Raw genomic sequence first — 22,798 nt, 5'->3', positions numbered from 1 at the left:
GTAGGTCGTAAGCCTGGTTAATGTTGATGAAGAAGCTGAAGTTTGATTCATTTTCATTTTTAATTTACCTTTATTTAACCAGAAAAAAAAGTGTCATTGAAATAAAAAAAAAAATTTAAAAAAGGTTTTCAAGAATCGAAACATTGTCACAATAAATACAAACAACAAAAACAGGCTAGAATACACAGTGACCAGTATAATTCTGTTTTTTATGATAAAGTGCAGGTGTTCTGGTGTTCAGAACTAATACGTGTGATCACGACATCCCCACTTCAAGTGTAGGAAACTTTGTGGCTCCTCTGTCTCCCCATGTTTTCATTCATTTACATATTTTATCTTCGGCAAAATGCACTAAATAATTGTATAGATAAATCACGCAGAGCACAGTGAAATTACTGTATCGGCAAGTGTTTTTTGTCTTGTTTAAGTGTGCACATTTATCACACAATTATTATACACAGATGAGGAGGAGCAGTGGATTCTGGGATCTGCCGAGGTTGCTGTGGAGATGGGTCAAAAGGAGCTGAAGGAGCAGATGGCAGTGAGGTGACCCTGCAGGCTGCCTATCTGTTCCTCAGTTACTTCATGTAGCCCTATATGTGTCACCTCAGGTGTCTTACTGGCACTGCCAGTGTGTTTACACACCTGGATAGACCTGAGGCTGGTATAGAGCATGGAAAAAAATGCACACACACACAGACACACACCCCTTTCCAGTGGGATTATACGCTGTGCATGCTGATTGTAATGTGCCAGGACTGTGTTAATCCTGTCCCTCAGGTGCGTGTCCACCTGCTCTGGCTCTCCCCTGCAGTTGACTGGGTTAGCCTTGTCCTCCTGCTCTCACAGAGCAACAGAATGGACACCAGGCCACCAGGGCTTCCCTCTGAATTGCCCGCAGAGATCGGCACTGATTAGAGAGCTAATCCTCCTGTCATTGCCTACTGTTGGACTTGCTGCTGGATGTTTTGATGGTCAATATCTGTCTCGTCTGTTGTCTGTATTTTCCGGTCGTGTGTCACATGTCTCCCTTGTCGAGTCCCCTTCTCTGCCTATCTGCATAAGCTCCACACAGGTGTATTTATTGTACATTTTACTCTTTTATTTAGCAGGAATTACTTCGTTATCGCAAGCCCACTGCTGGGTTCTGTTATCTGAGGCTGACAGGAAAGTGTGTGTCCTGTGTGAGAGTGTGTTGTGCACGCTTGTTAGATTGTGAGAATGCTTGCAAGGATCAGCAGCCTACGTACGCAACAGAAACACGCGCAAATGCTTCTACGTGTGTGTGTGTGTGCGTGTGCGTGTGCCTGCGTGCGTGCGCGTGTGCAACACCAGGTAGTCAGGCTGTGTGCTGAATTTGCACACTGGCAGACGTTAAGCACCGGCCTGCATTATTGAATGTGTACACGCTGTTTGTGAGCCGAGCCCTAATGGAAGAACAGTGTAGTGTACACTCCACCCATTGGGGAACATTAAAGTTCACAGCGATATTATCCAAGATACACCGCACAGACACACATACAAGCTGTCCAGGAGAGGCAGGGGCATAAGCTGAGTGCAGAGGAAAAGACGCTGAAGAAAAGAACCTGCAAGATTTAGTGAAAGGTAAAAAAAAAACTGTGGTGGGGCCAATTTTGGGACAGTGACAAAAGGAAGAAGAGATAACTGAGGGGAGAAAGGGCCGCACTTCTAAGTGAGATAAAATGAAAAAAAAATATCACTCCATGCTCCAGTGAGAGAGGTTAAGAGTCAGAGACAGATGAAAAGAGTGAGCTGTTGTGCTCAGAGAGGGCACAACGCAGACTGTGCTAAGCCACACCCACACCGATTGTTGATGTGTCGATATCGTCGATGAAGTTCAGGTTGAGGACACGGTTTTCTCCCCAGCAAGTTGTCTTTATTTTTTCTCTTCTTCTGTCCTTGCCTCTGCCTGAATTTCATCTTTTTTTCTTTTTTTCTTTTTTTTTTTCTTTCCACCTCATATCCAGCCAAATGACACAAAACAAATACATACACATGCTTCTTGTGGTTTGCCCTCCCATTTATTCATACTCATTTGAACTTTGAATCGTATCACATCCTCATCCTCTGTTTTTTTGTGTTTCCTCACAGGCACATAACCCTGTGAAGATCATAATCAAGCAGTGTGTGCTCTCTCTCCCACACCTTGTTCCTCTCTCTCTGTAGACGCCTGCCTTCTCTCCCAGCACATAAACATGCATGAGTGCACACGCTCAAGCACACACTTGCATGGGGTTTTGAACATGCAGATTTGCTTTCTCGCTCGCAGAGTTTACACACAAGCACAATCTAATCCTGTGTTCACTGCGGCGGTTTCGTTGGGTTTTCTGTCATCTCTGTTGTCTAACTATATTGTACTTTATTTTATGAAATATTAAGAAAAATGTGGTTTGAATTCTACCTTGCGGATCTCAGGCTTTGCTACAAATGCAAGTTGTTTGGCACAGAGTGTCTGCAAACTGTAAAGCTGGAACAGCACATATCTGATACTGTAACATGGCAGAGTGCAGCATGCCATATGCGTCACAGATCCCTATGGACTGGAAGGAGAGATGATTGGACAAGTTGTTTGTTAGAGTGTGTTTGGTGTGTGGCTGAGGTGTGTTTGTGTGTACATGTAAGAGAGAAGCGGGAGAGAGGGAGACTGTCAGGTTTGCCGGTACTTTACCTGCTTTATCGGTGTGATTACTCTCATTTCATTTCATTAAACCGAGAGACGAAGTCAGTTCATTTCGACAACGACGCCTGTTATCAGTCATCAAATTCCCTCTATTTTTCTCTACATACAGTCCATGAATTCTAAAATGAATTATTGTTTTTTGTGTTTGTGGACATGCACGTATGTATACAAGCGTTTTCATTTTTCTTCTTGACTCTGATGCGCAGCAGAGACCATTAAATCTTGAGGACGACTCTGACACTCCCTCGCTCTCTGTTCCGTAAACAACAGATCCATAAAATGCTCCTCATTCATTTCAAACACTCTTCACATTCCCTGACTGCGTAATTGAACCACTTGCTCTGAACACAGTGCAACTTATTCTATCAACCTTCAGAAAGCATAATCCTTGTTGAGAGTCTGGAAAAAAAAAATTAAGACGAGTTTAATTAGGTAGCTTTTTAAGTAGTGAATAATACATTATTATATTGTGCAGAGGCATATACTTTCTGAGCATTAATTTTTGCAGCCACTTGAAGCCTGACTCAAGAAGACGCTTTGGCTAATTCACTAATTCACGTGGAGTTATGGTAAAATGCCTGTTTAGGTTTGTGAGGAAGGGGAAAGTCAGGACACCATTGAGATTATTTCATCAAGCGTTAATAAGGGGTAAAGATCTGTGGTCGAACACACACACACACACACACAAGCATGAGTATACACATGTACACTCACATACTTACACACACACACCTGCTGAGAGGGCAGGATCATGGTAAACCTCCAGCAATCAATAACACATTTTCTCAGTCTGCTCCCTTCACTCTATGTCTCTTTCGCTGTCTCGATTTCTGCATCACTCTCACACTTCATCTTTCACTTTCTCGAACAGTTTTCTCCTCTTTTAGTCAAATTCATCCCTAATTGGCCTCCATGTAGTGCTATTAGGTAATGAATTGTTAAATGCAGTTCCCATTGGTTAGCTAACATCTTCAAATGAAGCCCTGGCTTTTAATGTGCTCTTTCATATTATTTCACAAAGATATGGATTATTGAGGCCTCACAGCGGGAACCCTGCTTTGAACAGCGTTATCGCTGCCATGTTCCATTATCAGAAGGTCTCGTAGAGAGCTGCTTCGTCAGAAAAGCTTGACTGACCACTTGGCAAAAAGAGGCCAATTGTTCTCACTTTTGGTGATGACAGCCATTTAACGGCGCGTGTGACCATGATGCAGGAACCTGTCTAACCATATTTGCGGGATAGAACACACATTCCTGTTGCTTTGATGTATTTCAGCTTTGCCAGAGGCAGAACTCTTAGAGAGCCCAACAGTGGTGCACAGTGGGGAAGCGTGATGTGGTTTAGAATGAATATAATTGCTTTTATTACCTTACTCCGGATGACACCATCCAGCTCCCTGCTCAGCTTCTCTCATGTGGGAAATGGTCAGTTCTGGAATTGAATTCTGTATACTCAGAGGTGACTTTATAAGGGAATCATACAGGATGGTTATTGCACCATCAAAAATGTAATGAAACTGGCTCAAAGGTGACAACAGTACAGAGGAAGGTCACTGTTAATATATGGTGATCTCCTGCAGTACAATATAGGAGTTTACCAGCCGTAGAGGAGAGCTGAGACTTCTCTAGTCAAGCTTAGCAGTCATGGGAGACTCACAAGGACTTTGTGTTTGCTGAAGTCTCCTTCCTTCTGTTTTTGCCTTTCTTCTCCAGCTTGACGGCCTGTGTTGCTAAAATACTGAAAACCTTTGGGAGCCAATTTCCTGAGACCAAAGGACAATGCAGACCTTTGTTCACAACTTCACATGCATGTGTTTGCTTGTGTCAGTCCATGCATGAATGTATTTGTGTGTGAATGTCCAAAACTGCGACTACATAAGTACCAAGTCCATTTGTATGCCTGTATGGTAAGTAAGTACCTACGTCTCCATATACTGCATGTGGCAGTAAATTATATGTTTGATTTGTTCCTGTTTTCACCTTTGTCACCAATTAGCCGACAGCATATTTCTTCCTTTCAAATAATCCACACCGACCCCCACAAATGAGACGACTAACAGAAAGAAAGCCCAGTGATCCAAGTATCTCAGCTCCATCTTTAATTCATTAATTTGCTGTTTCCCTACAGTCAGTCACCCAGAATAATCCATCTGGAAAGTCCAGTGAGCTTTTCCGCCACCAAGCAGAAATGGGATTTTGGATGACTGATCACAAAGCTTATATCCACAGAGTCCCACTCTGTGTTAATGTATCAACATGTAGGCCTGCATGCATGCACACACACACACACACACATGCACACACACACACATTCTGTACACACAAAGCTTGACTTAGTCTCTCCTCAGTAGCACTTAAAACCTACACACATTGAAGCAGTGTAGTTATTTCATACCGACTGTCATGTGTCAAAGAATCTTAGGCTTTGCAATTACTTTACACATGACACACTCTATGCTACGTTTTTCACACAATTAGGCAGAAGCAGAAGCTCAGTCATTTTCCACTCTATGTGTTACAAGTTCTGTGACTTTATACATGTAGCATCCATCCCAAGGTTTAATGAATGCAGAGTTTACAGAGATACTTAATGTCACCTCTTGAAATGAATTCAGCCTTCTTCTGATGCAGAGAACACACAATTCTTCTGCTTTGGGGGATACTCAGACATCAGTGTTTAGTATGTTTAGTATGCTTGCACAAGCATACCAGTCCTGCCATTCTGGTCCCCGAAGATAACCATGTTGTACCTGCACAGTGCCAATGAAGAGACACTTGCCAGAGCTCAAACATTTGAGCGAACTTCATTTGGGACTCCTAGCAAAGTTGCAGTTTCTGCAAAATTTTATTTGTGCTCATGATTTAGTGGGTGGGGCCTATGTCCTCAGAGACAGAGGGGGTCGTCCATTCATTGCAGGGTTGGTGGTTTGATGCCAAGCTCCTCCTCTCCACATGTAAAAGTATCCTACAGCAACACCAAGTTGCTCCCGATCGTTAAGATAGCGCCTTGCATGAGTGTGAATGGATGAATGAGAGGCGGATTGTAAAGCACTTTGTCCGTAATGTTAGAAAATGATGTATGAGTGCAGTCACTTTGCCATTTGCCATGCAGGAAATGATTATCCATCAGTGCCCAACCTGGAAGTGGTACAGAGCATTTAGAATTTACAACCACCACATGAATACAGTACAATAGTGTCTTTTTTTTTGTTTAACAAATAGCAGACAGCCACACGTGTGGAAATAAAAACCTAATTCTAACCTTGAATATATAGCATATAATCAGTTCTTTTAGAAATAAGATGTATAACATAAATAGACATAAAACATTCATTTCCAAGTTAACAGCGCACTACAAATATTTCCATGTTTAATTACCTGCTTTTGTCTATGGTTGCTTAATTCCACTGGTAATGGCAAGCAGAGACTCTCTCCTTTTGTTAGGAGTTGCTTCCTATCCTCTACATTTTAAATGCCGCCCCCCCCAACCCCACCCCGCCAAACCGAACCATGATAATTGATGTATTTCCCATAAAGGACTGGTAATTAAGATAATGAGATTTTCAGAAGCAAGCATTGCATGCAGAAATGAGGGGAAGCATGTTTCTTGACTGGTTCACTTAAGCTTTATAAATTTTCCTTTCCATCCTCTCTCCTGTTTTATTCTCTTCATTTTGCCAGCTCTGCTTTTCAGTCTACTGATGCCTGCATCCTATCTGTGTTCTCCTTACCACATCTGCTTCCCCTCTCGACTCCCATCCACAGCTTGTCCTCATTTGTTTGCCTTGTGCATAATTAGCTATAGGATCACCCATTGTGTAATTATGTATAGCAGTTTGATATGTAATTAAAATTGTATCAGTATCCAGTGTAATTTGTGCTGTGTGATTACCTATTAACAGTGCAAACAGTTGTGCCTAAAAGCCCATGACCGCCCCTCTCATAGATGTCACTGTGCTTCTCTGTCAGTATTTACATACCAGCAGGTGCTACATCTGAGCAAAGAAAACACCTTTCAGACCCCCACATATCAAACATTTATACTTCGGTCTACAACACCTCTTTCTGACGGCTTGAGCAGTTAAATATATATTATCATTCAGCCTTAAACCAAGCGCTTTACAAGACCACGCACTTTACTTGAGACAAGACCACACACTTTGTGCTGAATGAATAAGCACAGCAACATTGCATGGCTTCTTCCTCCCAGATACAGACACCAAACCAGAGCAGGCCTTTCAAACAGCTCGTTAGAGAGGTTTTATAATAAAGTAAAGGCTTGAAGAGGGCTTGTGAGAACAGTCTTAAGGAAATGTCTTAATAAAAGCACCGGGCTATAGACTGGCCTGAATAAGCCACCTTTGCAAATTCACCACTAAATAATTAGATGTGCCTGAAAGGTCTGCTGTTGGGATTAGCCTTTGTTTTTAGTCAATAAAGGGTTTTTTTTTTCTGGAAGTGCAGAATTAATGTTTGCCTCCCCCTGAGCATATGATTGAATTCAGTGTGTGTGCTTGTTTGTCTTTGTCTCTGTGTAGTATGCTGCTGTGCATGTGGTCAAAGGTCATACCCTTGTTATCTAACCTACTGTAAAATGTAATGCATAGATTTATTACCATAAATAAATATATTCACTATATACAGAGACATACCTGCAGGCCTACATGCTCCCTATATATCTAACCTCTTTCATTCCAGTAAACTGTCTTTATCTCCGGCCTTTATCTCTGACTGTGCTATAATTACAATGGTGAAGTTCTGCACTCATTTTCATACAGATGAAGAAATTGTAAGGTCTGCGATGATATCAAACATGTCATGCTCACTAGCAGTGAAATGTGGGTTATAATGAGCTTAGCATGCCCCAATTTTTCTTCATGATGTAATGGCACAGCAACAGAAAATTGTGTTGTAGGTTTGAATTAAACACAGTGTTAAAATCCGCAGAGAAAGAACATGTGCATGACTGATTTTTTTTCCTTTTATATAAATGGGAGCACACATAGTACTGCAAATATGCAGCTATTTAAATATAAGTCTACAGGTATAGGCTAGTCTGACTGGTCTCGTTGGTTCCAGTTGTGCTGATACTTGTCATGAAGTAGGGTTTTTTGTTAAATGTGCAAATATCAAATGAACATGAAGTGAGAGGTTCAGAAGTCAAAAAATTGTCCTTGATGAAACAAAAACTTTATACATTCTTATAATTGAACTAAAACTACATGTGGTGGCTTGACATAAAGACACAGTGTACCTGTAACAAGTGCCTAGCAGCTTGGTACAAAAAGTGTGACTTCAATGTGAGTGGCATTGATCCAAGTGTTCATTGGTCAAACAGCTGCTGTAAGACCTCATGGGTTTTCTGCTGGACTGTGGCCAAATCAATTAATATCCCTTTTTAATTTTGTTTCCTTCATCAACTTTGCTTTTCTTTGCAAACTTTCAGAAATCATGCTAGTTAACATTTCAGTTGCAATAATGTTCACGTCACTGACTTACAGTCTAAAATGATTGTCATGGTAAGGACCATGGTTGGTCCGAAGTTCAAAGTGAATGCACTCACAGAAACTGACACTGGGCGGGTACACACTGCACACAGCTCCAAGAATCCGGATATATTCCATCACGCTAGCAATGCGCAAACAGAAGAAAGCATAGCTTTACATCATTTAAAAAGTAACACATGCTCTGGTCCAGAAAACTTTGCAGAGTGGTCTCCAGACTTTTGAGCAGCACCGCCATCTAACAAAGCTTGGTGTGCGAACATGCAAGAAAGAAAACACGTATGCGAGTAAATATATCATAAAGATAAAATAAGATGGCCTCAAGCTCTTTTGTTTATGCATATTTAATAATGCCGACAATACTTTGATACAGTTCGTTCTATTACGCTGTATATGTAAAGCACAATTAGGGTCAAGAGTTGAAAATTCGTCAAAGCAATAAACTCTACATCAGTTTCACGCTCTGTATTGGAACTGTGAAATTGCATCGTCCCTATTAAATGAATAAATAAATAAAAAAAATCCCCACGTAACTGTAGTTGAGGACGCTGTTAGCCCTTTCCCACTGCATGGTACCAGCTTGACTCAACTCGACTCTACTCATCTATTCCGGTCCATCAGGCAAAAGTTGTGTGTAGTACCTGATACCTGGCACTTTTGTTTTTTTGTTAAATTTTTTTTTGCTATCCCTTTGATATCCTCCATTGTTCAAGTGTGTGTCAAATTGAAGATGACATCATGATAGCTTCGTGCGTCATCGCTACAGTAACAATTGCATTTAGGGGGTACTATCTGCAGTGAAAAAGAAGTACCTGGTACCGAAAGCGAGTAGAGTCGAGCTGAGTTGAGTCCATACCATCAAAAACACTATCTTTATGATGCTGTACCAAAATGTGAGAGACCGTAATGTGTGTACGGAACTACACTATAACACCCACATAAATCACAAAATTATCATGCTGTTTAAAGTTGGTGCAAGCTGTATACTTAGAAATTACACCTATTTTATTGTCCTCCGACTGCGTGTCACATGATTATTTTGGTCCAATTATGATCCAGTGATCTCATCTGCAGTGAAAGTTTAATTAGCTCAACCAAATGAAAAATAACACAAAGATTGCAGGACCCCCAGGGCACATTCACGTCAGTGTTGCGGGAACATTTTGGTTATTCCACCCCTGCGCCCCCACAATACCCCAACTATGAAGCCATGCTTTGCTGGACAACTCACTGCTGTGAGACAAAGTGAGTGTGAGGACGGATGCTGCTTTAAAAAAAAAAACACATTCAAAATTAAAGAAAAAACATCTCTGTCTGAAAGCCTTTTTTGTCTTTCTGAGGGAGAGATAAAGCTCCACATGATCAAAACATTTCATCTTCCATGTTGACACAGCCTCAAGATTTCTCTCCCCTTGTGTGTCTTCAGTCATGTACATATAAGACCCTGTTTCTGTTTTTTTAACCCTGAAGAGCACAGCCTCTCTTGCAGAACACACAAAGGCTTTCAACAACAATAAAACTGCTGCATTCCCCAGAGGAGGGACTTCAGCAGCAGGTCTGACATCCACCGTATGGATGATTAGCATCATTAGAGCATCAGCTGCTCCCTCTCACTCACACACACACACACATACACACTCACACTCTCCATGATGGCTGTTCAAGTACCTAACACTCATGCAGCCTAAATGAAGGCTTGTTCTTGGTAACACTGTGACGTATTTATGATTGGAAGTAGGTCAAATGAATAGAACCCAAGATCTATAGACACTAGAGAGCAAGTAAGAGGTAACGCCTGTCTATGCTCTCTCCTTAAATCTATGTAAAGCACACAGGGATATAAAGAAAGTACTGGGAAGCAAAAATAGCACAATTTGAAATTCTCACTATTATTCTTCAGTGACAGTTTGCCTGTATTGTCGGTTTGTCTTGTATCATATTTAAATTGTCTCTTCTCTCCTTTTCAGCTCCTTTGACCGACAAGCCGCCAAAGATCCTGTTTCCCTCAGAAAACAAGATTAGCAATATGGAGCTGCAGCTAGGTAAGAACATCACAGGATTTCCTGCAGCTGCAGTCAGTACTATCTGTGTCATTTCCAAATGACAGGAAATGGATGACTTTTCAAATCCTCTCCAACACACCTCCAGGCGATGAATGCAGATTGATGAGGGCACTTTTATTTGCCGGAGGAACAGAAAAAAAAAAAAAAAAACAATTGTAAAAGTGTTTTCCATATATGCAAATTGTGGGTGTTAATGTCCCTAAGGCTGTTTTGTCAACAATGGAGAGCCCATATGGTGCCAGAGTTCCATACGCTGGCGCGCCACATGGAGAGGCAGCCGCTTTCTATTGCCGTTGTTTGTCTTCTTTGACGTGGGGTCACGTCAGGCCTATCATGTGTGCATACGTGCGTGGGTGACTATATGCATGTGGTTGTGGTTGTGTTTGTTTTTTTGTTTGGTTTTTCTGTCTGTGACAGCATATTGCTTGATTTCTGGGCACAGTCCACTGTCCACATGGTGCTTGCCGCTCTGTGAATGGCTAATGTGTCTGTCATGGTGAAGCCAATGGGACAAGACTGAGAGGCCTGGAAAGCAGGGAAGGATTGGACGAGTATGTGACAGAAAGAGAGGGGGTGGGGACAGAGACAAAGACGGCGCAATGACTCACAAAGCATTTACCTTTTGTCTTCTATCCGATGCTATTGGAACCCAGGTATAGTTCATTTAAAATGCCTCCATGGTTGGCTGATCAAGGGTGAAAAATTGCTGCTGTTGATAAACTGACAAGCGCAGCCTCGCATGTCAGCGCACTCACACCCATGCATGAACAGGTTGCACAATACGGGCAGGCCCTTCAGCTATTTGTCTCGTTTGTCTCTATCTTGATTCCACTGAGATTTTGAAGAAAGGGTTGGCTCGTCTTTTGAAACTGTCTCGCAATTATTTAAAGCCTCTCTGTCAGTTCGGTCTCATGCTTGCAGTGCGAGTGTTTTCATGTAGTGTGAAGCGTGCATGTGTGTCTGTGTGTATTAAAGGGTTGGTGCATTTAGTACTGTGCAGTGATTTAGTGTTGCGTTTCCATAAAATTGAGAAACTGGTGAAAGAAAATTTTAAAATAAAGAAAGGTGTAAATCGGGGCAGCAGAGGCAGAGGATCCTGACTTTTAGACTCTGGTGTGCGTCAATCTCCCAAGACATACATTTTCCATGTATGCACATTTCAATCAGGAGAGACTTTTTGAGTGAACAAAAACTTTTATTGCCAGGAGCAGAACAGGAAAAGTGAGATTTGAGAGTCTTTGGTGGTTAGACCCCGTTGTGATGTCATGAATCAAAAGGATGAGCTCAGCCTTCGCGCTGGACATGAAGACTGGAGGTAAAAGGGGAGGAGGAGGGTCACTGCAATCTGCCTGAAATGAAAGCTGAAAGCAGAAGAGACAGCAGATTTAATGTTTGACAGCAACAACAGCTGAGATCATGGCGAAATATGATTGGTTGACCAATAACACCCATGGTCAGCTGACTACAGGGAGCGGAGAGAGAATTGTGAAAGCAGTTCAATAACATCCCTTTGCCTGATAAATGCATGTGTCTTTGAAACTCCTATGTCCCCAGTCTGTTGTGCAGTTTGTCTCTGAGCCCAAGCCAGGATAAACTAGGTGACCACACTGGGGTTATTTTTTTTAGGCTCAACAAATCTTGCTCCAGAGCCACACAGGCTAGTTAGTGCTCCCTGTGACTTGTAAACTAATCAAGATATGTAAAAGCAGTAGAGCCTCCCCTCTAATATTATAGTGCACAAGGGATTGGCACTGCTATCGCAAAAAGAGAGTTAGAGGCAACGGAGAGAAGTAGAGAAAGAAAAAGTATGTGTGATGTCATGTAGTGAGCCTCCACAGACTCCCAGCAGAAAGTCTAAAGCACAGAGACACTGAGGTAAATATTTTACAGCCGGGCTCCATTTTGTGTGCCGAAAAGTTGTCTCTCCCTCCAGATGAGAGTTTCTCTTTTATTTAGCTTTATTTATTTATTCTCCTCTTCCTTAATATTTGTTGAGTCATGCCCTAAGCAGCTTTATGGAGCAACGTGGCAGATTTATAGTAGCCAGAACGTGTACAGAGAGAAGCAGTTGGGGGGGAGAGAGAAAGAGATGGGATCCAGTGGAGGCCAGGGGATGGGCAGTAAAATCAGAGCCGTAAGCAGAGAGATAAATCTGCAGCAGTGCCGGGAAACACAGACCTACTTTATCTCCTCTGCTGCGGCGACCAGTGGAGGTCTCAGACAGCTGCCATCACAGCCAACTTTACGCACCAGACACACACGCGGACATAAATAAAACACATATGTTACATAAAATCACTCACTGAAAACACACAGTTGGGATGTAAAGGAACGTCAATGTGGATGATGCAGAGAGAAGAACACAGACGTCCGTGAATTTGAAAGCAAAAAAAAAAAAAAATGATGGCATCAGAGCGGTCACAGAAGCAAAAAGGGGTGTCAGAGAAAAGAAGGGAAAAAATTGACAGGGGTAAAGAGACAGCAGCATCAGAGGGAGTTTGTTTGTCTTAGGAGAGGGGCTGTCTTGTCAGAGTATCCCCTCTCCAGCTTTCCTTAGGTCTCCTTGCATGTTTCTGCCTGTGTCCCTTTCTGATGAAGGCCCAAAATCCCACAGCTACAGATCATACTGAACCCCCAACTCCACCACCAACTAGCAGTGTGTGTGTGTGCGTGCATGTGTGCGTGCGTGCATGCGTGTGTGTGTGTAGCTCTTATCACAGATCTACAAAGCTTCAGGGCCTCAGGAGTCTCCAGGGATGTGTGCATGCAGAGAGCAGGCCTGCAAATATTACTTCTGGACAACTTGACATTTTCTATGTGGTTTCCAAAGGAGACAAAATCAAGGTTGTGTAGAGTGGCTTGGATTTTGTCAGTAGCCATCCGCTTTTGCTTTTGCCAGATTTACTGCTGTCCCCCAGTGGAGAGTTGGTGCAGTCCACTTCCACTTCTTCCAGAACAGGAGGATGATTCATATTGCGGGGATTGAATTTGTGTCTATGTGTAGGGAAAATACACACACTTACTTTTTGTGACATATTACACATAGCTCCAGATTTAAAACACACAGACTCACTGACTTGGTGTTGATTCCCTCGGGATGATTTGTCATGGATTCGCAGTCCCAGAGGGTGGAGAGATTCAACTCATGCTTACGCAGCACTCCACTCTGTCTCGCTAGCTCTCCCTGTTTTTCATACACACACACACACACACACACACACACACACACACACACAGATATTCGCACAACCCCACAACACTTGGGATGGGTAGGTCACACACATGCTTGCGGAGCACTCCTCAGTAACCGTGGGATAATTGTAACTGATAGAGGATTTTACTGTCCCCCAAAGCCAGCAGATGGGTGCACTCTAGTGGAAAGGAATTAGAATCCATTATTTCAGAGAGCAGGGCCCATCAGCATGGTAAGGGCGGCAAGAGGGAAATGACTCTTCAAACTACTTCATTTCAGCATAGAGGCACAAACCCAGCCATTGCACACATACACGCACAAGTTCTCCCACTGCACACGGTCAGTGGTGGCCATCTGTGATAGACTGACACTGGAAGATGCTGACGGCACTGATTTTCCCAGTGTTTTCTCAATATGTTTTTGACAAGCTTAGAAAAATAGACAGGCAGGGTGGGCATCCCACTCTTTCCTTCAGACATCCCTCCACTGGACAGGGTTTTATTTCATTTTAATTTAATCATTGCAATTAGTGAATCCACTCATTCAAGCAAAGTGAATCCATGCGGGGGCTTCGTCTAGAGATCAACTTTAATGAACTTTGACGCACAGATTTCCTGACAGTTGGTGAAACAGAGACCCTGACAGTGCACGGTTTAAGAAGATATTACATGAGCCATGATGCTCCATCTGATTTTATATAACTCGTCTCTGCTGGAGTATAAACCGCACCACAGAAGAGATGCAGCATGGTTTATAGTCAGTCACAAGACAAGAGCTGATGGTACAACTAAGTCTCATGAATAAACTGTGGTAACCTACACTGATTGGCTTATTATGCTTATGGGACTCTGACACTCTGATGTTGTTACATAAAAGCTAAAATAGTGAAGCAGTGAGGAGTTTGACTTATGATATTTCAACTATGGATACGCAGGTGAAAAACCTCACTTTTTTTCTTTGTCTCTGCCTATCTATGTTCTTGCTCTCTCCCTCCGTTCTCTCCCTTACCTCGCTTCTCTCCTTACAGCCTCCATCTTCTCTTCTCTCCTCTCCTCTTCTCTCCTCTTCTCTCCTCTCCTCTTCTCTCCTCTTCTCTTCTTTTCTCTTCTCTTTTCACAACACTTTCTTGATCTTGGACACCTAGCTGTGACACCAGTCTTGTCACCTTGCCATGGAGAAGGGTGAAATTGAAATTGACATTGCTCGGGAGAGTTACTAAAGGTCAACACAGAGTCACTCCACTAAATTACCCTTGCTCTCTCTCTCTCTCTCTCTCTCTCTCTCTCTTTCGTTTGCTCTTTCAGTCTGTAACACACATACTCTTTCACTCCCTCCTCACTTGAACGACAGTTCCTCTCACTCACTCTTGCCTCAGTCCCTGTCACATTTTTTTTCCAGCTCAGACATGCGTGAAGGTATCGGTAAAAACATGGTCACAGTGGTGTACTTACATGTTTGGATTTGAGTTTGTGTCAGGGTTGGTAATCAGACAGATAACCCATTAAAAAGACAAGATCACGTGCTTTGATGATCACATTACTCATTAACAAATCTATTGAGAGTAGAACTGAACAAGTACATGTATCTATATCTTTTAAGGGGCAAGGGCCTCAAAGGATTTTTATCTTTGTGCTGCGCTCTTTGGGCTGTGTCGGTGTACTTAATTTCTTGTGATAAATGACATATTTATATTCTAACAGAAGGTAAAAATCAAAGAGAAACCAGCCCTTAAAGGTCACACGGCAGATAACGTGAACTATTTGTGTGTGTGTGTGTGTGTGTCTGTGTCTGTGTCTGTGTGTGTGTCGTCATTCAGTTTGGTTGCAGTCCCATGGTGACCCAGTGTTAAGTAACCCACGGTGACCGGTATGGTAACTAGTGTGTCAGCGAAACAAAGTTAAATGTTTAAGTGTGTGAATGGTCGTCATTAATCACGGAGTCCGGGGCTGAGAGCAGGAGTCTGCAGCATGATAAATGAACTAAGGCGGCCTCTACACATGCCGAACAGGAAAGGGAGCAGGGAATGAGAAAATACACAAAGGGAGAGACAGAAACAGGACCACATAGCAGGCAATAAAGACTGACACAACACCCCACTGTGCATCACGTAAAGAGGCTTGTTTACTGCTGCCTTGACATTACTCACCACACCCAGTGAGGCTGGTAAGAAGATGCAGGAAAGGCATGAACCCCGTCTTGATTCGTACCAGATTCTTGGTTATTTTTTCTCAGTGGCACCAAGTGACGTCGGACTGTCAGGCGCTGTCTCTGAGCAGCTGTAGTTTAGCAGTGTTCGTTTTAATAGACCTTATCAACAGCTGAATCAGCAGCAGAGGCACATGTTGAGAAGAAGCTGTCTGACCACCATTCAGCCCAGGAAATCAGTGATTTCACCCATTCATTGAGGTTTTTTTTTTTTTTTTTTGCCTTTTCTTCTCCCACAGACAGAAGAGCACAGAACAGCAGTACAAAGCGAAGCAAAACTTTTACAGTGACAGTGCAAACTTTTTTTTTTTTTATCAAACATTCACATTTCTGTCCAATTTAGTCTGCAAAGCATTGCCTTATATTTGACTCGTTTTCCATTTAATTAATCCAACTTCCTTGTGAAGTGAACCAGCAAACTCATAAGTCCAGGAGGCAGGGGAAAGATTTAATGAGGGTTTATTTGAAGGGTTAGATTACAACTTGACAGGTACTGATGCAAAAGTTACATCTCAGACATGATGCTGTATTCCTGTTTACATGCTGTTACCAATATAACAAATACTTTGAAATAGTCAAAAGCTTGTTTTGATCCAGAATTCAGAGTTTTCTACATCTTACTTGCACCACATTCTTCCTAAACCTTTTCACTTGTGCACATTAAAAACTGTCTTCTGGCACTATCACCTGTTCTAAATAATGTAAATATCTGCACCTGTATACTAGGTGTCTTAAAGACAAAATGATAGTGTGGCTCAGGGCTTGCAACTAAATACTAAACATTACAACTCATAATGCGCTATGGGAATGTTTGGCATCAGTGGTGTAAAGCATGTGTGGAGGAAAACACAAAAGCAAACTAATCTAAAGTGAAGGACATGTGGAAGGTGATATTCCTGCTCAGCAACAACAACAACGCAAAAATGTCTCCTAGGATAGCAGCCCTTTTATATCCTTTGGCCACCCCCTCTCCAGGTGCAGCCAACGAACACTGACGGACCTCTTAACACTGGCACTCCTGGAGAGAACGAGAGAGAGACCGTCACACCACCCCTCATAAAGATGAGGGCCCGAAAGGCTGCCTCAAACACAGCGGAACAAGACTAGGTCAAAACCTAGAATATGGTTGGACTGCATCGTAGGCTATTTGCATTCTGCTTAGTGTCAGCTGGTTTCAGCCCTTCATCTTTTTGTGTCTCTCCTGCTCTCTGTGCTCACATATATAGTATTTCAATACAGCCGAATTCCCAATAAAGCTGTCCTCATTTATGTTTTTATTGTCAGGCAACGGAACAAGTATGAAATAGTGACTGAAACAAGCCCCATTAAGACTACGTGTTAACAAGCAGTCACTTCCACACATCCAAACTCACCATACACATGAGTAAAAGATAATGGCTGTCTTGTGATTTTGGCTATATTTATCAGTAAAATGATCACTCAGAGACAAAGTTAGATGCAGATCAATACTGGCAGCTGGTTTGTGCAAAAAGTCGCATGATTTTTCGGTAGGTTCTTTTTTTTTTTAAAAAAGTTGCTAAATTTATTTCTTTTGAGCGGTGATTATGTCACCAGCAGTCAAAAAGATTCTTTCTGCAGCTACACTAGTCCCCAGGACACATTTGTGCCTGGCACATTTGCTTGGTAAAGAGAGGTTGCCCTTGTGCCTGATACTTCCACCACGGGGTCATCAGTCAGTGGTAGAGGTGAAGCTCATGAACGTCCGGGCGAGTTGCTCCACAAGAGCAGGTTTTCTCTTTTTTGTTTTGTGTGCAGGATCGTTCCCATTCTCACTGGTGTCAAGCCATTCAGCAGCACTCTGCTCAGTGCATCCTTCCTCGTTAGTCCTCTCTTGAGAATTATCTACATCCGCCTGTAAGAAAATGAACAAATCATGTTCACATCAAGTCAACCATTTCTATTAATTTAAAAAATTTTCACGCATTACTTTTTGCATATGGATTGGATAGATATGGAGGATGGCATCTCTTGCAGTAGTTTGATGGTTTAAAAGCACATCAGCACAAAACTGAAACTGAGAATTTAGATGACCTACTACTATTTACAAGCAAGCAGCCTTTGACACCACCTTGGCATATGTCTCCTGCATATCTTGTGACAATAGGAAGAGCAGAGATTTACACCTGGGGTGTAGTGCTGATGAGATGTACAAGTAGTTTCTCTCCTCTGCAGAGTCGTATCTCTTTGATAGGCTTTAAAGATGGTGCTCTATATTTTTCTGACAAAAGGGGAATCATCAATGGTGCTGATTGTGTCACTCAAAAGTTGAGAGAGGTGGAGCAATGACTGAAATTGTCGGGCTTTTCTCCTCGCACATGATGTTTGTTGCCACCAGCATTGGCTTGAGGGCTCGCAACACCTGTTCAACATTTGAGATGTCTGTCTCAGTCAGCGACACTCTTTCTCACCTTTAGTCAGAGAATAGAGAAGAATGGCACTTTCATTAAAAACATTGATTTAATGTATACAGTATATTCTGAATGATCTAGTCTAAAATATGAATTTCTGAGTTTTAAGTGCTATGCTGCTCTGTTCGTGAATTAAAGTTTAAATACGTTGATTTTTTTTATTTTTATGAATTGAACAAAATACATTCAATTTATATTTTATATAATTAACAACCAAGTCAATATTAAAAGTCAACTTACCTAAGCTTTAATGCAAAACAGAGAATGGCACTTACAACGTTTTAGGCTACGTCACTCACAACCTCATTGAAATTGAATGTATGATATACAAACAAATCAAATACATAGGCTACATATAGATTTTTATACTCTGTCAGAAACAATGTGCAATAAACAATTTACCTCAGGAGATAAAAGGACAGCACAGATGGCAGGCTGCTGCTCGAGAAACCAGGAGAGCATCTCATAAGCGCTGTTCCATTGTACAACATCTGTTATGAGCTTGTGTTGTGGAAGGTCCAGCACTCTCAGGTTTCTCTTCAGTGCGTCCGCAGCTATGTGGACACACATGTGGAAGTCTGTGGCAGAAGCTGGAAATCCTCCGAACTTTGGCAAACAGTCGCGCAACAGCTGTCTGTTTCAGATGACGCAAGGTTCAGTACATGCACAAAACGTGTTGATATCATGTCAGCTCAACAGCCACAGTTATATTCGATGTGTTGTCAGTAAAGACTACTGGGTGTTTTACAGCAAGGCTCCATTCCTCTGTAGCCCCCTGTATCACTTCTGCCATGAATTGGGACCAGACTTGATTTGAAAGATGACGGTGCGTCCCTCACTTGTTTTCCCCGGCTCTCCACCATTTTCTGTCTATGAGATTTATCTTTTCTGCAAGTTTACACTCATTCATTTGATAGGCAACACCATGAGGAGTCATGAAGTAGTGACTCTAGTAAGTCAAACTGACAGGGTAATCTGTTTAAAGCACCTGCGTGTTTTAGTAAAAACAATGATATTTAGCGCTATTGTATGGATGACCTATCGCAAGAGGAAGCAATACACTATATTCCTCTATCAATATTTTGTTCCACCCTTAGAGGAGGAGAGCACAGGTGATTCCCCAGGAGAGGCCACAGATTTTCACTTGGCAGACAAGGAACTGTGAACAGCCACTGCGGCAAAATCCTCAGCGTTCTCACACAATCGTGCCGAAGCAGAAAGGGCCACAGGTTTTACAGGGTGATTGCCTGGTTGGGACCTGTGCTTTGATGCTTTGATTTCAGCATTGGACACTCAGCTTTCCAATGACCCTTACCAAGGTAATAGTTAGAAGTCTGACCTAAATCCAGCTTGCCACCACTGTTGCCTGACTTGAAAGAAGGAAGCTCACTCCCGTATCCTTTCTGATGACCACCAACAGCGCTATCTCTGTGGCCATAGTCCCCGCATACTTTATGAGTCAAGGCACACTCGTCTGCTATGACAGCTGCTTCAGTCAAAGATTTTGCCTTTCACTCACTCAGATAGGAAGCCATATGCTCAGAAAGAGTTTCTTTAAAGCTCCAACAAGATTACCGCACATAACTCACATAAAGTCGTCAGAGGCCAGCCGCCATCAACTAAAAAGAGTGGACAGCTCATGCCCAAACTCTACATAGTCTTTTTTATCATATTTCTTTACACCCCTGAATTTATGACACAGGTACTAGTTCATATGCTTTTAAAACACCTTGAGATACCTTTCACTGTCTGTTACAGAATAAGCTTCTTGAGCCTTCCCAGTAGCCTTCCCAACAACAACCACAACACAAAAAAGTCTTCCCTTGTAGCAGCAGGATCTGTGTTTTAGCCACCCTTTCAAACAAGAAAAATGTATCTTTGCTGACATCAAAATTTGAAGAGCTGCCCCCACAAGGTTCCAAAACTAACTTTTGAGGGATCAAGGATCTTACTGTCCTCCATGAGATCCGGCTTATAGCACTCTACCTGCTCCTCCTGCACATTGTATTTCAGCCTATAAATTTCAACAGCTTTTTCCTGGGCATGAATAGCGTGTTCTTGTTCCAGGTCCTTTTCCTCACGTCCCAGTTCATGTTTGTGCTGCAAAGTTAACAGCTACCCCAACCCCAGCTACAGGCTGCACAAGTATCACAGCCTGCTCAGGAAGACAGACCAGAGAAGTCATATGTGAGTGTCAGTGCCCTTTACCACGGCGGATAAAACCCCCAATTGAATCAAGCCTTCCTTCAATACACCCAAAATACAGTCTTTATGTCCCTGACTCGGGATTTCGATTTCAAAATGCTCTGCCACTTGTAGAAACTGATCCTTAGTGTAGGCATGTAGCAGACTCTCACTCTACAGCAGACATGATCACCGAAGCACCAGTAGCCAAACCACACTTACCAGTAACCCAGAAAGCACAATACCCAAAAGATGTTCTTTGTCATGAAAACCCAAGGCTACAATGCAAACACTAGGCTAACCTGCCAATTAAAGACACTGACTACAAAAGTGTACCCCCAACCCAAAGCAACAGCCACAGTGTGGAACATCCACTCCCCTGGCTCTCTACCGAAGCCCGAGAACTAGCCGACTGACTCAACCCTAGTCCTCATGCAAACACAGGTGAGCCAAATTACTTGGCCACTCAACCGACATGCTGGTGACCCACCTGGACAGTCATGGAGGTGTATCCTCAGCAGAATTCTCTGGCCACACTAATGAACAAAAACAACAAACTAAAACAGCAAACATCGAGTCAAATGGATGTCGTTTCTAATGTCTATCAGAAAAGGACATCCACTAACTATATATAAATCACACCAGATCAGATGCAAACACAAAAAAAAACAGTTTCTCGGGCAGGTATCCACCAAGCTACTGGTATGGTCAAAACCTGAACCTCAATCCACACCTAACTGAAAACACTTAAACCACCCTTTCACAGTATGTGAGACTCTCCCCAATGCTAATACTTGCTTTAGGCTACAGCTACAAAGATACACAGAAAACAATAACACAGTCACTATCTCCGTACTCACCACAGTAGACAATCCCTGAGGATTTACATAAACCCCTAGTGGTATACTAAGCACTAGCAGCTATCAAATACTATACCAGAGATCCTTTGATCCCAGACGAGCCCCCATTTGTTACAAACCTGGCACAGGACTTGTAACAAATGAGAGAGTCCACACACTAATGAAAGGTGAAAAAGGTATTTATTACACTAAACATAACAACTCATAATGAAATATGGGAATGTTAGGCATCAGTGATTGCAGTTTGGGTGTTAGAAGTAAAGGAAAATAACACAAAAGCAAACTAATCTAAAGTCAAGGTCATGTGGAAGGCGTTCTGGCTGCTCAGCAACAACAACAAAAAGGAAAAAAATACTTCTAGGACAGAAGCCCTTTTATAGCTGTAGGCCACTCCCTCTCCAGGTACAGCCAACCAACCAATGTGTGAATCTCAATATGTAATTTGTAAGCGTGTATGGCTCTTACAAGACTTGACTTGATGTGAAAGGTGATGTGTTGCGTTTGTTTGTCTGTAATGCTTTTTGAGATGGAAAACACCAGCTAACTAATTTTGTTATTTCCTGTCAGATACATGAAGATTATGCATGCAGCTGTTCAAGTGCTACTTAGAATATGTGTGGCGACGTGCGGTGACACAGTTAGTTTTTGTCAGCACTTTCTGCTTGGTGTGTCACGTCCATGACATCTGCCCTCAACAGGGGCAACAGATCTGCTTTGTCTCTCTCTGTCCTGAGCTCAACTTTATGCTTTCTGTCAGTGTGTGTATTCAGCTATGTCAGTCATGTGTTTGTGCATGCGTGTCTCTGTGTGTTTGCTGGTATTAACATAACCATTATTCAGGAGGTCTTGAGCAGTTGTGTTAAATCAGTCACAAATAAGAGTTTCTCCACCTTTTAAACCAAGGGATGTCTTTAAAGAGAAATGATTTAGGTAATGGTAGCTTTTACCTTGTCTTGCTCTGATGCTCAGACTCACTGACAGGTAATCAAAGAGAAGGAGCGCCCCAGTCATCCCTGCATCACTTTGTATTTGATACAACAAGGGCAGACAGGAGCAAGAAGTAGACATAATGAGATCTGTCTCCTTTTCAGAGGTTTTCTGCTTCCAGAAACTGCCATTTCATCCTCTTCCTGCTCAGTCACAGCTGACTCTGTTTGGTCAGGGTGGCAACAACAAGGTCAGGGGATATCATCTAAAAGAACAACTTGACATACAGACTGCATACATAGAGCTACATGCAGTGAAAATTGAGTAATTGAGCCATTTGGCAGTATGAGATGGATGGACAGTAATAAGAAGGGAAGGATGGAGAAGTGAGAAAAGAAAGAGAGGGCTAGAGAGAGAGGGAAGGGAAGGGGGGGAGGGAGCTGGCACTGGAATGACATGCATGAACAGCAAAGCGAGCAGGGGAAAAGATGGCTTTGCCATTCACTTTGAAGCTTGCTCTACTTCTGTCTGTCTTATGTAACAGAAAAATGAAGAAAAACAAGTGCCAAAAAAACTAGGCAGGGTGGAGAAAGGAAAAAATAAGGCAAGACAGAACTTCCAAACTTCAGGGCTCTGATGTTTCCAGCAGGCGAGTGGCTGTATCTGGACTCTGGAGTTAGACACCGAGCCACACCAAGCTTTGGTGCTGAGTGAAGGGTAAAGGAGCAAGCA

General features: G+C 42.5%; 1 protein-coding gene across 1 annotated transcript in view; it reads left to right on the top strand.

Moving 5' to 3' along the window:
- LOC111218302 (interleukin-1 receptor accessory protein-like 1-B) overlaps positions 1–22,798 on the top strand; it is a 159,873-nt gene that overhangs the window by 97,767 nt on the left and 39,308 nt on the right. The window contains exon 6 of the mRNA XM_022740551.1: positions 10,173–10,247. Within this exon, the coding sequence (XP_022596272.1) occupies positions 10,173–10,247 (75 nt within the window). The remainder of the gene's footprint in view (positions 1–10,172; positions 10,248–22,798) is intronic.

This window comes from Seriola dumerili, unplaced genomic scaffold (genome assembly GCF_002260705.1).
Source record: "Seriola dumerili isolate Sdu_G_001 unplaced genomic scaffold, Sdu_1.0 BDQW01000052.1, whole genome shotgun sequence".
Taxonomy (NCBI): domain Eukaryota; kingdom Metazoa; phylum Chordata; class Actinopteri; order Carangiformes; family Carangidae; genus Seriola; species Seriola dumerili.
Note: the sequence above shows the minus strand (reverse complement) of the source record. Positions and strands in the feature narration are given on the sequence as shown.